The sequence below is a fragment of the Brachionichthys hirsutus genome, chromosome 5 (assembly GCF_040956055.1).
Source record: "Brachionichthys hirsutus isolate HB-005 chromosome 5, CSIRO-AGI_Bhir_v1, whole genome shotgun sequence".
Taxonomy (NCBI): domain Eukaryota; kingdom Metazoa; phylum Chordata; class Actinopteri; order Lophiiformes; family Brachionichthyidae; genus Brachionichthys; species Brachionichthys hirsutus.
Window position 1 is genome coordinate 5,960,389 of NC_090901.1, and position 15,268 is coordinate 5,975,656.

The window sequence follows — 15,268 nt, forward strand, 5'->3', positions numbered from 1 at the left end:
GCGAATGGCGCCAGCTCATAAAAAAGGCTTATTAATATATCAAGAGAACAGGTAAGACTGGTAAGAATCGTGTTACTTTGATGTGGGGAACTATGCCTCCAAGTTTAGGAAAATCTCACGTCGAGGAACAGAGACGTCCTACAAAAATGTAAGATGTGATAGAGTTTATAATGATACTAATAAAAAATTGTCTAATAAATGGATTCAGACTTTGCAGGGCTACTTTGTGTCTGTATGTATCACAATTCAACAAAGGTTGTGATCGGAACCAATGACCTGACGCACAGGAAGTGGACGGAAGCCACGAAGTGGACACAACGGAAGTTCAGACAGTTAATGTGGGCGAACGGAAGGCGCACTGATAGCGTCGCATCTTGTAAGGAATCCTTTTCTCCCCCCTAAATTAACCCAGTCTCCGTCTCCCCTCGCACATGGCGTCGAACTCCAACATAGATATTGAAGGTGCGACCCAGCATCTCCGGGACATCCTGAAGCTCGACCGACCTGGCAGCGGCACCGGTAAGTCATACCGGGAATCAGAAGCAGCAGCGGGAGTTTAGGCCGCGGAAGCTAATGGGATGCTAGCTAACTAGCGAAAGAGATGCCTAGCTAGAGTTCGTTTAGCGCGCTGCCGTGTAGGAGTGATGCTAGCTTTTTAGCTGTTTCACTAGCCCAGTGCATTGCAGCGCAGTTGGGATATCAGCTAGTTTAAACGCGTAGCCATTGTTCTGCCGTACAAAGAATATAATAAAGTTCGTTTTAAGCGTTCTGAAAGATGGCCAGTGTGTTGTCATCCCAAATGTTAGCTAAATTACGATCCATAGTTAGCTTAAACCTCAGTCTATCGGATGTCTGAAGGAAAGGTTATCTGCGGAGCGGCAATAAAGTGGAAATCTGTTTCATTTACCGAAGCAACTCGTTTATGGCGTACAAGAACATTTATATATATTTTATATAGCTTGCCCTCATGGTTTAGCAGGAAACATTTTATTGCTGTCAAATATTAGCTTGAGTTTCAGAGCTGCGTAGAAGGTCGGCGTCCTTTGGTAATTTTGTTTAACTCGTTCCTGCTTTCTATGTGGTGCGAATATCTCAGTGAAACAAAGTCATTCCTAAACAAGCAGCTGTTACTAATTAAGTCATTAACATCCAGTCATGTTCTGTGGCGTGTTTAACTCATTGCCAGCCATGTTCTGAACAGCCATTGGGGGGCTGGGTGGGGATTGGGGATTTGGGATGACTGAGATCTGGAACTCATCATCGAAACCCTGGAGAAGGGAATATTTATTTTTGGAAGAATGCTCATTTTTTTCTTACATTTGTCCCCCAGGTTGAAAATCACATCTATGTACAGTATATCACATTATAACTTCTGTACTCAACATCTTTCCTCAGATACACAGTCAGATAGTCAGAGGATGCCATCTTTTAATGGAGAACTGAATGGATTATTGGGCGCGGCAGGCCTTCTTGGAAGCGCAGATCTGTCAGCAATGTCTGAATCTTCCAGACCCATCTCCACAGACGTCAGCAGTGCACAGGAGACTCAAATACTGTGAGTGCATTTTCAGGATAAGTCACTTGCTTAGCCATGTCTTCTATTTAGATGAAATAATAAAAATGAAGACTGTGTGTTCATATATTTATGCACTGCAATTTCAGTTGCCTTTCTGGTGATGATGGTTCCACCTGCATCCCCATCACCTCCAATAATGTTGAGATTGTAGCAAGTCAAGATTCCAGCATCAACAGCAAAGCCAGAGGCAGCAACAAGGTATGAAATCATCAGCTACTTCATCGCATTGTTGTGATAACCACAGTTTTATGCTTTAAAAAGATCCGGAACTTTTTTTGAAATAATATTAATTCATTTTGAATGGTGAATTTGTTTTCAGGTGAAGATTCAGCCTGTTGCCAAGTACGACTGGGAACACAAGTACTACTATGGCAGACTGATAGCAGTATCCAACGCCTTCATGGCCTATGCCATCAGAGGTTATTTCTACAATACCTTTTTCTTTTAATCGAGTGTTAAAAATTAGGGGAATGGATTTCTGTCTCTAGAAATATTTTTGTAAAGCCACTTTACAATCTTCCATTCCTATGTTGTTATCTGTTGTTCAAATTAATTGAAGTCTCTTAATCTGTGGTTATTCCAGGAGCCAACAACCACGCAATGATTCGTGTCCTGAGTGTAGACTTTTCTGAGCGATCCCTGCTAAAGGGTTTTACTGGAGCCGTCACAGATCTGGCTTTCGCCCACCTCGACTCCTCCCTGTTGGGTTGTGTGGATGAAGCCGGGAACCTGATGGTCTGGCAGCTCACCTGCACCGGAAGCAAAATACTGTATCCTGACATGTGCAGGAGAATGTGCAGTTCAGTGTCATCTTCCTGTTCTTCTTGTGAAGGTTCTTTTCATTTCGGTATTATCACAGCATGCCTCGGCACAGAAGGAATCCATCGACTTTCTTTAACCCGTCTATACAGTGATCAAATAGTGATTCATATCCAACGACCTGAGGACACCCTGCTGAACTCGCACCGTCGCCTCATCTGGTGCCCCTTCATTCAGGATGACAATGAGGAGAACCAGGATGACGCAAGCCAAACTTTAGCTCTGCTACATGAAGATAGGGTACGAAATGTTTGCCTGACAGTGAAATGTTAAACAGTAACTATATGCTTCCACATGCAATGCTCAATTAGTTCACAATATTTGGGAAGTGACGTGACTTTCCAGGATAACTGATAAATTCTGATCATACACACAGTCTCTGATTTTTTTAACTTTACAAAGAAAGACATATGCTTCATTTTTATGTATCTGGAACATTTTCAGGAGAAAGCCAAGTGAGATCCATAATTTTGTCATCCTCTATCTAGGCTGAGGTCTGGGACCTGGAGGTCTTGAGATCCAACCACAGCAGCTGGCCTGTTGATGTCACAGACATAAAAGAAGGGCTCATCACAGTCAAGGGGCATACCAAGGTACAAGTCAGGATAAAAACAATAAGTATGCAATTCAAGTCTTAAATGCAGTGCGTTCAGAAAATGAGTGTCTGCCATTGAAGAAGAAAAAAAAACGGGAAACTATCCTTGCAATCAAGTGGTGTCAGAATAATTGGAAAAATACTTCCAGAGTGGGGAAAATTAATCTCAATTTAGAAATTTTAGAAATTTAGAAGCTCTAAATTATACAAAATAGTATTTTGTATAATTTAGAGTTTCTTAATTGGATTATTATTGTACTGATTGCTTTTTTCGGGCCATGTTTCCGACCATCCAGCGAGTCAGCGAAGGGGCTCTTTCTCCAGATGGTACTGTGTTAGCCACTGCCAGTCATGATGGATATATCAAGTTCTGGCAGATATACGTAGAAGGAGTACAGGATAAGCCGAGGTAAGTCGATGAAGATTGCTGCATTCCATTATTCAGTTTGTTGCTCGTTGGATTTGTTTGCGATCTTTTCTTTTATTTACTCTGTCATCCAGATGCCTTCATGAATTGCGGCCTCATGCAGGACATCCCCTCTCCTGCCTTCTGTTTTGTGACAACCACAAAAGGCAGGATCCAGAGTCAGTATATGTTTGTGACGTTCATATATTCATCTGAGGCTGCTGACCTTTGAATTTTGTTTTTGTTGTTTACATTCTGCATCACCTCTTGATCTCTTTCGGTCTTTGTAGGGTTCCTTTCTGGCGGTTCCTGATAACTGGAGCGGATCAGAACCAGGAGTTGAAAATGTGGTGCACTGTTTCTTGGACCTGCTTACAGAGCATCAGGTTATAGCTTCACTTATGAGTTAATATTTTTTTTTGTTATCATGGAATAAGTCTTGCGCTAGTAATCATTAAATAGGTGCTTCAGTAAATACCAAATGTTTAAGATGTTTCTAAATGATGGCTTCTGTGTTTAGTGCAGCCTATTTCCGTAGTGTTTGAGAGCACCGTATCTGAAGACGCTAATTGTGGGTTTTATGTAACATTTTTAGGTTTTCTCCAGATATTTTCAACTCATCGGTTCTGCCGAGTCTCAAGGCCAGCCTGGACCTCTCTGCTGAGTATCTCATCCTTACGGACGTACAGAGGAAGGTCAGCACGATGACGTCAGCTGCATTCAGTAACTAAAATAGCAAATAATATTGTATTAGGGCAGCACGGTAGCGCAGTTACCTCACAGAAGAAGGTACCGGGTCCGATTCCTTTCTGTGCGGAGTTTGTATGTTCTCCCCGTGCCTACGAGGGTTTTCTGGTTTCCTCCCACCTCCAAAAACATACAATTTAGATGAATTGATCCTTCTAAATTGTCCGTAGGTGTGAGTGTGTGCGTGAGTTGTTTGGCTATGTGTGGCTCCAAGATGAGCGGGTGTCTCATCCGAGGTGTGCCCCCACCTCTCACCCGTAGTTAGCTGGGATAGGCTCCATCAACACCCGTGAGCCGCAAGGCTCGTTGAAGTCGTCTCATCTACAAGAAAATGGATGGATGGATGGCTAGTATTTTATTACTCTGCGTCCCACCGTTGATTTCCATTCTTGTTCTCACAATGAAATGGTGACGCTAAGACAATATGAGTTAGTCTCTTCGTGCTCCTATAGTCTCACCTTGCTGATGTCATTATTTGACAGGTTCTGTATGTGATGGAGCTGCAGCAGGACATGGAGAAAGGAAAGGCCACTTTCACAGCTGTATCAGAGTTCCTGCTGACCCACCCCGTGTTGAGCTTCGGCATCCGCGATGTTTCCCACAGCCGATTGAGACACACTGAGGTCCTGCCTGCAGAGGAGGAGAGTGAGAGCATGACAACAGGTGCTGCTCGGTGCACACGAATGCATTTCCCCTCCTATCTACTAGACATTGTAGCTCTGCTGTGCTTTCACAAGCTTCCCGGAAGTGTCTCGACTTGTCTATTTGATATCTTTGTTCGTGCTGGTGACGCTGCTGAATTAAACGGTGCATTTGAGTATGTCGTAGCATTGATCCTACCAACCCTGCAGCACTTTTGTGTGTTCTCCTCCAGAGGGCACTCAAGCGCCCGCCGAGTCAAAGTCTGGGATCCAGATTAAACTCTATTGTGTTCACACAAAGTAAGTTGATGCCACCGTTCACGCTTTGTCAAAATAGAGTTGAGCTTTAATTTAATGTCGAGCTAATTTTTGCTGTGATGGTGCAAAGCAATTTTCACTGATGGCATTGAAGGTTAGATCGTGTTTGTCAGCATATCGGTTGTGATTATATTATTACAGTTTGTGGAGATTATCAATGGTCCAAAGTGGAGATACTCAGAGTAGAGTCATTGTGTTTCTGTGTGTGTTTGTCTTCAGGAGTCTGCAGGATGTCCAGATCTGGTTTCAGCCAAACCTGGGTTCCAAATCTGCTGACTTCCTGCCTCACTCTGATTCTCAGGATGGTTTTGGTAAGACAGAGTCCCAACATTCTAAAATGATGACTAATTTATCAAAATGACAAATAGGTTGCAAATAAAACCTTTTCTTGACTGCTGAGCCTCTTCCTGCACTTTCACTGTCTCCTTCATCCTTTGTTTTTTTTTTTGCCTGAGTTTTTGTCAAGCATCCACCATCCATTCTTGGGACGCTTTGAAATCATCTCAGGCTGTTTTTCTATCAAATGTTGCCACATAAATGAAACTCTCCCTTTTTGTTGTTGTAATCGACAGGGTTTTCAGACCATCTCACAGACCAGAGCTCTGACAAGGAATCAGGAAGTGGCTCTCAGACAGACTTGAGGAAGATCCCAGCGCTTCCTGTTCCCAGCGACTTCCTGTCAAACTCTGGTACCAGCAGTGGGTCCATGCTCAAGCTGATGACTCCAGATGCCTTCATGACACCAAGCACTTCAGTAGGAGCAGCCCTCAAGCCGTTTCTGTCTTTAGTTTCATACCATTATGTAGTTGTCAAAGTCGTATGGACATGACGGTACACAAAAATCATGGTTCGGTATGTTTTTGGTACAAAAGAAAGAACATTTCTTTTTATTTTAAATTCAGCACTGGGTTAATTGAACAGACTGGGACTGTTTCTGTCTCGCAGGCCGATTTTAGGAGTGACAGCTTTGTAATGGGGTCCATTTATCTAAATATTGGTCTGTCTTTTCTTCCATGTGCTGCCATTAACGGGTTAAAGCCCAGAAACCTGTTAACAGACTGGATAGCAAACAGTGTACAAACTTCAGACCTCCATCTTGTTTGGCTCTCTGAGATTATATGAAGGCAAAAATCAGACACACAAAGAAAGTAGGTTTTACGTTTCAGCCAAAGCTCCTTTCACATTTATGCTCACCCCTGAAATAAGAGCCAGGCTGAATATGAATCAGGAAAGCTGCACCACTCTACTTTAGCTTTTACTTTTACTTTCATATATGGAATATATTTCTTGTTGATTGAGGGAAAACAACTTATCTAGCTTGTTTAATATTAAACACACTGCAATAACACTGTCAAACTCTCTGAGGCCAACGCTTTTTGCTCCTCATTTTTGGATTGGCATCCATAGACTGTTAAATCTGCTATTTAACTTCTAAGCTAGGCCACTTTTGTGTTACTGTCCAGGTACCGGCGTCTCCCGGCAGCAGCGGCAGCAGTCTAACCATTGTGACGGCCGTCAGCAGCAACTCGGACTCAACGAACAGGTCGGCGTTTTATACCGTTTAGGAGGGATAGAAATGAAGTTAAATGGCAGGCGATGACGAAAATATCTACAATGTAGAATCTATAACCTTAACTTTACTAACCTTATCATCTTTGTCCATATAGGTAGTCCAAATAGTTTCAGAATGTTTAAAGTATGTTCAAAGCACACTTTTAGCTTTCATTACATTCAAGTGAGATGGAATTTTCTGAGCACCTTAATTGTTTTTGTACAACATGCCCTGAGAACATTGTGTGTTTGTTACTATGTGCAGAGCTGTCGACGATATCAGCCAGAGTCCCAACAGAGTAGAGAACAACTGCAGCACGAGTCTGACACTTGTCACCCCCATCCCAAGCCCAAGAGCTGCTTCTGCCGTGCTTCTTCCTGGACTAGAGAGCCTGCAGGTATGGCCTGACTCACTCCAAAAAGCTTCTGAATAATCTGACGTGTCTTTCTTTCATGATGCTACTAATCTCCATCTCCAGGGATTAGTGTCCACTACTGGTCCTTTGGCACTTGACAGCCCTCAGGTCCTGGATTCTGCCCTCCTGCCCCCTCTGGCCTCCCCAACCAGGGCCCGCTCCCCTGACGTCATCTCCTCAGCCTCCACGGCCATGTCCCAAGAGATGCCAGAGATTGCATCCCAGACTCTGCAGCATCAGCGTGGGCTGGGCTCCGCCTTGGACTCCTCGCCTCTTTCTGCTCTCCAGAGCGACAGCATGGCCTCTGCGGCGTCTGCCCTGCACCTGCTGACCTCACCACGCACGGCCAACAACGGGTACGTTGGCTACTGGCAGAAATGAGTGCAACGACTCGCTGTGAACTCTGTTATAAAAGTCCATCCTCATAAAGAAGCACGTACGACGTTCGGCAGTAATTTGAAGCGGAGCGTTTTTCTGAGACGGAATCACTGGCATGAACTGAACTTCTGTTATTACCCTCTCAGCTTGTTGCCCCTTGAATTTGGAGGAGCAGATGGTCCAGTGGGTGGACCGATGGAATCAGAACCCAGACTCAGTCATACCCCATCACTACTCGAGAACGCCTTATCGCAGGAGAACCCCGGTGTTGGAGGCGGGTCCTCAGAAGGCAGTGTTAGCCACACGGCATGGCCGGCCGCTCCCGACATTACCAGAGAAACCAGAAACAGTCTGAGGGACAACGGTCTGGGAGACTGGTAAGGATCCCGACGTGCAAATACAACAATTTGTAAACATTCGCACCTCCATGAGACCATAAAACCATCATTGTTTTGTGGAATCTGAAACTGGTATTGAAAATTTTAAATGGTCAAATTCATTTATTAAAACACCTTTTTTGTGTCGCGCCTGCTGTGCTCTAGCTCCAGAGACGAGTCAAAGGACAGACATTTGAGCTCCCCTTTCCATCGCCGCTCCTATCATCTCGCGCAGAATGACGGCCACGACGCCGGTGCAGAGCAGAGGTACGAATGTAGAACTGCAGTCCCAGTAACTTTAATGGCCTTTTCCATGATGACTGTCTAGCTTGTGTTGTCCGCTGTTTAGTTCAGCAGCTCTAACTGGGCATGTCTGTCGTTCTGTTTGACGCAGTGACCCTGACGATAAGGTGGCCAGTCCTGCTTCATCCTCGGGGCACCCTGGCGCTCGCTCTTCTCATAGATTGCCAGTGAAAGACTGGAAGACCTCGCCTCGGGGCTCCCCCAAACTAAAGAAAGATGAAGGGTATATTGTCCTTTTGATAATGCAATGCAAAGTGGGTAAAACATAAAAGCCTTTTTCCACCCACACTTAATGTAAAATGAATATTAGTTACAGTGCTTTTTTTCTTGATTTAAGAATCCAGTCTATTTGGGATATTCTTAATCTGCATTGATGGACGATGCTGGCAGCATTGTCAGGAATTGACGGGCCTGATTATGTATATAGCATTTTTCTTTTTACTGCTCTTCACATTATCCAGCCAAATGGAATATGCATTTGATTAATTATTAAAACTCTGTTCATTATTTCTTCTCTTTCAGCGAATCTTCACAGTCCAGGAAAATGGAGTCTGGCCAGGTAATGTCCAAAGGAAGTGATCAAAACAAGAATGCCGCTGCGTGGCTACCCGCATCATCTGACTAACTCAAAACCGTTATTCCTCTTTACTTTAGTCCTCTTTTTACTATTGCATCCTCCTCCCGCAGATGAGTGCTGACGTGCAGGATGAGCTGCTGATGTTGTTGCGTAGCCAGCAGAGAGAGTTGACAGAACTCCGTGCACAGGTTGAAGCCGTGCAGAGCTCGATCAAAGCTAAAGAAGACCGATTCCTGACCCAGCACGAGGAACAAGAACGTATCCTGCCGTCTTCTACACTTTAATGTCTAATTTCACTGCAGTTCTGAGTTCTGTCATTGAATGTATGTCGCCTGATCATATTGCATCCATCCACAGCTGGCGTTTTCACTTGTGTGTTAATTGTTTGTGGTTAATCCTGTAATTAAGTTTCCCGTGCAGGCCTTGATGACGAGCCTTCTGGATCTCATGCTTGTAAGCCTTGACATTTCGCGACCTCAGAGCGCCGACTGGAGAGGATCCTGGCGGAGAATCAGAATCACCATCAGCAACTCCAGGAGCAGCTCGGCCAGCAGCTCGGCCAGCAGCTCAGCCACGCTCTCAGCTCAGCGCTTACCAACCGAATGGACAAAGTGATACGGGAGGAAATGAAGAAAACAGTCCCACAAAGTACGGAAGAGCACACACACACACACACGCACACACACAAAAACGTGTTTAAATTGACTTACCAAAACCTGTCTTTGTCACATTTTACAAACATGAACACGCTCGCTCCCGCAGTGTGTGTGTGCAGAGAGCATATAGGGAGGTTTCTGGCAATCGGGAGAGCGCAAGGTTATCGGAGCTCAGTGTGTGTGTGTGTGTGTGTGTGTGTGTGTGTGTGTGTGTGTGTGTGTTTGTCACCAATGAGTTCAGACAGCCAGCAGCCAGAGAAATGGATCGAAGTAAATAAAAAATGCGCACGTCTTGCCAGATGATGGCAGTGTTGCGTCATTCCTTTGCAGGTTGCAAACGAGGAAAGTTCAAGTATAAATCTGAAGTCATTTGCTACTCAGACATCTGATGTTTGCTCATGCTGAGGTCAGTCTGTAAGTTCAGTCCTTTAGGAGTTCTCTACATTTTGCTGCTCAGTTTCCTGAACCTTGATCCAAGTTTGTCATTCGCTCTGTTTGAGGAATTTACAGCAGGGACAAATAACGTTTGCATATATTTGGTAGCAATTTGTTATAAAGTTTGTATTTTACTATCGATGCATCATAGTTCATTTGCTATTTACTGAATTAAATATGCATCAGTGCTGGTATTTGTCTCCTTGGATCAATACGTCTGATCTAGATGAGTAGGCCTTTGACACGTTCTGTAAACGAGCTCTAATTATTTTAGAGCTCTTTTATTTATCATGTATAATCTAAAACATGAACCGCTGTGCTGATGGTTTTATCTTAATGCTTCATCCAAGTCTGCGGATGAATCGGGGCTAATCAATGCAGCTCAGGCGTGTTGGACTGCAACACTAAAATAACTGAGGAGACGTTTCCATCGTCTTCTCCTACCCTGTAATTCGAAGAGGAGACGCTCCGGTCTTCTTTACTCCAGCCTCCATCTCGTGCCTAATTATAGAGGAGTTCTTGCTCATCCATCTTGTTAATTCTTCCTCTTCTTTAGCAATCTCAAAGAGTCTGGAGCCAGTGACGGGCCAGATGAACAGCACAGTTGCTGCCAAGTTGGCCGCTGTGGAGGTCACCTTGAAGGAAAACATAAGCAAGGTGGTCAAATCAAAGGCAAGCAGATGAACCTGAATCTTCTTGGGTCTTATGGCCACCCGATCTCTCCCACCCTTCTCATTGTACCGTCTTCCTGTTTCCAGAACATCACAGATTCAATCGGTCGAGCCGCAGCTGAAGCGATGCAGGGGCCCATCCAGGCAGCCTATAAGGACACCTTCCAGAGTATCGTGCTGCCCGTCTTTGAAAGAGGCTGCCAGTCCATGTTTCAGCAAATCAACGACAGCTTCAAGCAAGGCACACAAGAATGTAAGGCAACTGTAGGCAGCGTTAAAAGTGTGTGTTTACAACTGAGAAATCACAGAAGCTCCAGGAGCGTTTCGTCTTTCTAAGATGTCCATTTCACCCTGGTGTGTTCTCATCTCCTCCTCTGGAAGCTGGCAATTGTTTGGTGTTGGCTTTCATGTTTCAGTTTCTGTTTCTGTTGCTTTTGATCTTTCTAGACATCCAACAGCTTGAGACTCACATGAAGACCAGAAAGCAGAGAGACCAAGAGTCACGGGACCCGCTGATCGGCCAGCTGCAGCAGATGTTTGACGGCTTTCAGAGCTCCATTGATCAGCTGTCCAGTAACATCACAGCTAACGTCCGAGCAGAGGTCCAGCACCAGATCCAGATAACGGTGGGAAAGTATGTAGCCTCACTTCCACTTACCTGTGTTTGCATATCCTCGTATATGTGTATTCTGGGCCTGGCCCGTCCTCAGTACCTATTGAGCAGGTTTGTAATGGATTGCAGAGTAGAAACTCGGATAGTTTATTCCTGGGGCTAATATAAGAACAGGAATTCGATCCAGTCTCTTGTTCCCTCTGCAATTAATTTCATGGCCTCTAGAGTTTGTAGTTTCGCTGAGAGCACAGCAGAGGGAAAGTCGACGGCCAGCAACAGCTTTAAAATCCAGAAAAGGACATGACGGCGCTGCAGAGGAAGGTTTCATTTGTTTTTTACTGTCGGATCTAAATTGCAAATATTTCTAGTATGTAAGCAGAATTCTTCCTGATGCCATTCTACTCTAAAGTTCTAGCGTGCAGCCCGTCGGCCAGCCTGCTCAAGTTCAGCATAGCGGTTAGGGTAAAAACAAAATGGAAGCATAACCCCTTTCCCTGTCCTCACCTTTCTCGTCCTGTCCTAACGCCCAGTATGCAGGAGTCTATTCTCGGCCATGTCCAGAGGATTGTCAAAGGGGAGGTGAGCCTGGCAATGAAGGAGCAGCAGGCCGCGGTCACCTCCAGCATCATGCAGGCGATGAGGTCGGCAGCCGGCACGCCCGTCCCCACGGCGCACCTCGACTACCAGACGCAGCAGGCCAACATCCTGCAGCTCCTCCAGCAGGGCCAGCTCAACCAGGCTTTCCAGCAGGTAACACGCACACGCACACGCACACACGCACACACACACACACACACTCTGTATACATTAGAGCCGCCACTGCTGAATAGCATTTTCGAACTTTTAATGAACGCTAACACCCTCACATAACTTGTAATCATGCACTAATACCCTTCCACGCTCACACTCTAAGGAGCCCGCGAGGACAACAAGGCTCCGAAAGCAAATATATTGCGACTGCTTCACGCAGTCCCACTGGCAGACACCACGAGTGCATTAGCTTTGCTGCAGACACTCATTATGTGGTTTCTCCTAAGTGGCTTTAAGTGGCAGCTAACGGCTCCCCCCCCCCCCCCCCCTATTTTCGGCAGTCCTCTCTTCTTCGGTCTCTCTTGCTGTGTTTTTATTGCAGCATAGTTTCTTAACCCGTGGACATTTTTGATTGACACTTGACAGACTTTTATCTGAATCTCTGACTTGCGTTTAGGGATGGATACCAAAACCTGGTCAAAGAAATGGCACGTTGATGTGCTGTGTGTGTGTTCCTCTACAATAATGTTCATGTCTTAGGGAATAATACATGAGCGTAGAGTACAGGAAACTGTCTGTCCGAGGACACGGACGCCCACGCAACAGGAATAACTCTATTCATGCTGATCATAGGTGGATGTCAGCAAACGGTTGGCTGTGATGGAGGTTAGAATAACTGAGTGTCTTTCTAGTTTAACATTTCATCATTACATAATAGGACTCTTTTTTTTTTTTATGCTGTTGAATTGACGGTGATGAACAGTCTTGGCATTAACAGCTAGGACGCCACCTTTAGAAGGAAGTTGCTCGTCACACTCCGTCTTTCCTCTAACTGATGAGGAATGTTTTTCTCTGCTGTAAAACGCTTTATTGTTTTGCTCCAAGGCGCTGTCAGCGACGGATCTGAACCTGGTTCTCTATGTGTGCGAGACCATTGACTCTCAGCAGGTGTTTGGTCAGCAGTCCTGTCCTCTCAGCCAGCCGGTGCTGCTGTCGCTCATCCAGCAGCTGTCTTCCAACCTCACGACCCGCTCCGAACTCAAAATCAGGTAAGGGAAACGCACCAGATGGAACAACGTGGTATTTAATTAGCTTGAATTCAGAGCTGCGCTATCCCTACCTCGAGATTATGCCGCTCCCTTCAGGGATTAGAGCGTTGAAACGGTACCGAACATGGCAGACGCACAATGCTTTCTGTTCCATTGAGGTGTGAACCTTCCTGACAGTGACGATGTGAGAGAATACCAGGTGAGCGTTGGTGAGCAGAAGGCTTCCCTGTATCCGCTTTGAGGAGCTACACAGTGACGGTCATATGGAGCTGAGCAGCTGCTTGTTTCAAACACTCAAACTCTGGATTCGTACTCGCGTTGCTCATTACAATCGTTCAGAAATCGCTTTTCTTCTGCTGTCCTTCCTGCCACAATCTAAGGCATTCTAATGCTTTTTTGTTTTGTTTTAACACGAGCGCCAAGTTATTTATATTTTATTTAGCAATATTCCCTTTTGTTAAGATCAGCTAACGTTTTGGCATCGCCCCATCAGTCGAGCAGAAGCACTTTTTTGTTCCTGGAATTTGTGTAGAAATTCTAATTTCATGTCTTGGTGAATCTTTTCACGTGTCAGTGAACCTGCGTCTAATTCTAGTATTAAAACGTTCCGGTGGAGACCCCAGAGGAACGTATCACGCGACTAGAAACTGCTGCTGTGTGCTGCGTGACCGGGTCTACGCTTACCTAAATATTGATCGTGTTTGGTATCAGCAGTCGAGGTGGCCTCAGTATTTCTGGCTGCATGGTGTTGCAGTATTGATGCAGGAAACCCACCCTGGGTTTTCCTATGATAATGATAGGTGTATTGATCATTCTTGCCCGTATACTTTTCATGTTACTGGCAGCATACCCGCTCGCCACGCTGTAGTTTGATCTCAGGCCTGTCTTGCAATGCTGCAGGTTCAATCGACAATCTGTGGAGCGAAATCTTCCACTTCTGTCCAGAGCGGCTTCATCTTCAGTTGGTCTTATCAGAAAACCATTTCAATTGCATCGCGCACCGTCTCTCCCACACGAGCCGGATCCTGTGATGGTCGACCAGTAAAGGAAGACGTCTTTGCCTCTGACCTTGACCTTAATTCTGCTGTTCGTCTTTTTGTCTGTGTTTTAGTTTTAATTGCGGCGCTGTGAATCATCCCTGTGTCTTTTCTCAACAACTCTTCTTTAGTTTTTTAAGGCACCGTCACCCATCTGCCTGTGAGTTGACATTGTCGCTGCTTAGTGGCGCTAATACGGACCTTTCGATGCCGCTTTGTGAGGTCTGGCTATACAGACGGTTGTGATTTCAGGAAATCAAACAGGATAAATCACAAACCATCTAGTGTGCTATTATTTTATTTGGGTTCTGCTCTATTCTAGGCTTTGCAGATGATAAAAGCTTTTTTTTTTTTTGTTCTTCTGGTTGATAGAAACGCTGAAAGCAGACCAAAGAGGATCGTTAGCGGGATTGATTTTGAAGAACGCGTAATGTGAACAGAGGGACCGTGAACATCAACTTAATGTGTTTAACTTAATGTGTGTTTGAGAGGATTGGACACAATTAAGTGAGCGGATCATCGCCTGCAAGATATTAGCCAGTCCGTGTCTGGCGTCGAGTACAGTGACATTAAATGTGCCTCTAGAGTGTTCTCGGGATAAAAGTGTGTGTGTGTGTGTGTGTTTGCCAGCTGGCAATGTGGTCATTTAAACTGTTGAGACACCGAGAGACTGCTGGACAGTCCTCTACATTTAACTACTCTATTAATTGTCAGACATCTGGTGTTCGGGAGACGGGCGACTTTGGCCCAATCACGTTTTTACTGCGGCGTTTCAGTGGAATCGCTGGTTGTCCTCTTGCATTTACGGAAGCCCGTTGTGTAAATGTAATGGAGGACGGAGCTGGACATTTACCTTACAGAACGTGCTTGAGACGTTTGTCTCAGTGTTTTTGTCTGTGCAGCAGCTGCAGAAGACAGTCACTGCATGTTGTCCTTGTCCTGCTTTTATAGCTGAAGGACTCGATTTGGTTGTCGATGTGAATCTTTTATGGTCTTCAGACTGCTTCTGCCTCGAGGATAAACACTGCGGTTCTTGTCCAAACGCTTCCCTGACGTGTCTCCTCTGTGTTCTCGTCCAGCTACCTGGAAGACGCGGTCATGAATCTGGATCACAGCGACCCGATGACCAGAGATCACATGACGGCTGTGCTCGCCCAGGTCAGGCTTAATCTCCTGGCCTTCTTGCAGCAGGACCCCCACAGCCCGCTCGCCAAGAGGGCGCGGCGCCTCGTCATGATGCTGCAGGGCCTCGTCAACCACTAGAGAAGCTTCCGGGCAGGATGCCGACACAAGGACCGTTTCGCTACAAGTTCAAGAACGTCTTGTAGGAAAGCACGAGGAGGACTGGGGGCC

At 45.4% G+C, this 15,268-nt stretch overlaps 1 protein-coding gene across 1 annotated transcript; it reads left to right on the forward strand.

The window, feature by feature from the left end:
* Nucleotides 1–431: 431 nt before the first annotated feature.
* Nucleotides 432–15,216, forward strand: edc4 (enhancer of mRNA decapping 4). The gene is made up of 30 exons (XM_068739526.1): nucleotides 432–519; nucleotides 1,396–1,555; nucleotides 1,663–1,774; nucleotides 1,896–1,995; nucleotides 2,160–2,346; nucleotides 2,488–2,635; nucleotides 2,884–2,988; nucleotides 3,287–3,399; nucleotides 3,492–3,575; nucleotides 3,687–3,782; nucleotides 3,992–4,091; nucleotides 4,626–4,806; nucleotides 5,018–5,084; nucleotides 5,322–5,413; nucleotides 5,675–5,856; nucleotides 6,566–6,645; nucleotides 6,919–7,051; nucleotides 7,133–7,425; nucleotides 7,594–7,824; nucleotides 7,990–8,091; nucleotides 8,219–8,350; nucleotides 8,650–8,686; nucleotides 8,815–8,962; nucleotides 9,185–9,352; nucleotides 10,352–10,467; nucleotides 10,554–10,719; nucleotides 10,914–11,100; nucleotides 11,610–11,829; nucleotides 12,715–12,878; nucleotides 14,995–15,216. Exons 1-30 carry the CDS (start codon nucleotides 432–434, stop codon nucleotides 15,176–15,178), a joined length of 4,176 nt encoding a protein of 1,391 aa, XP_068595627.1. The 3' UTR covers nucleotides 15,179–15,216.
* Nucleotides 15,217–15,268: the final 52 nt, after the last annotated feature.

Bases quoted from the DNA above. Each gene is read 5' to 3' on its own strand.
- edc4 (XM_068739526.1), top strand. From the start codon at position 432: ATGGCGTCGAACTCCAACATAGATATTGAAGGTGCGACCCAGCATCTC. The intron at 5,857-6,565 runs GTAGGAGCAGCC...GTTACTGTCCAG, and splicing joins TCATGACACCAAGCACTTCA to GTACCGGCGTCTCCCGGCAG. The intron at 11,830-12,714 runs GTAACACGCACA...TTTTGCTCCAAG, and splicing joins TCAACCAGGCTTTCCAGCAG to GCGCTGTCAGCGACGGATCT.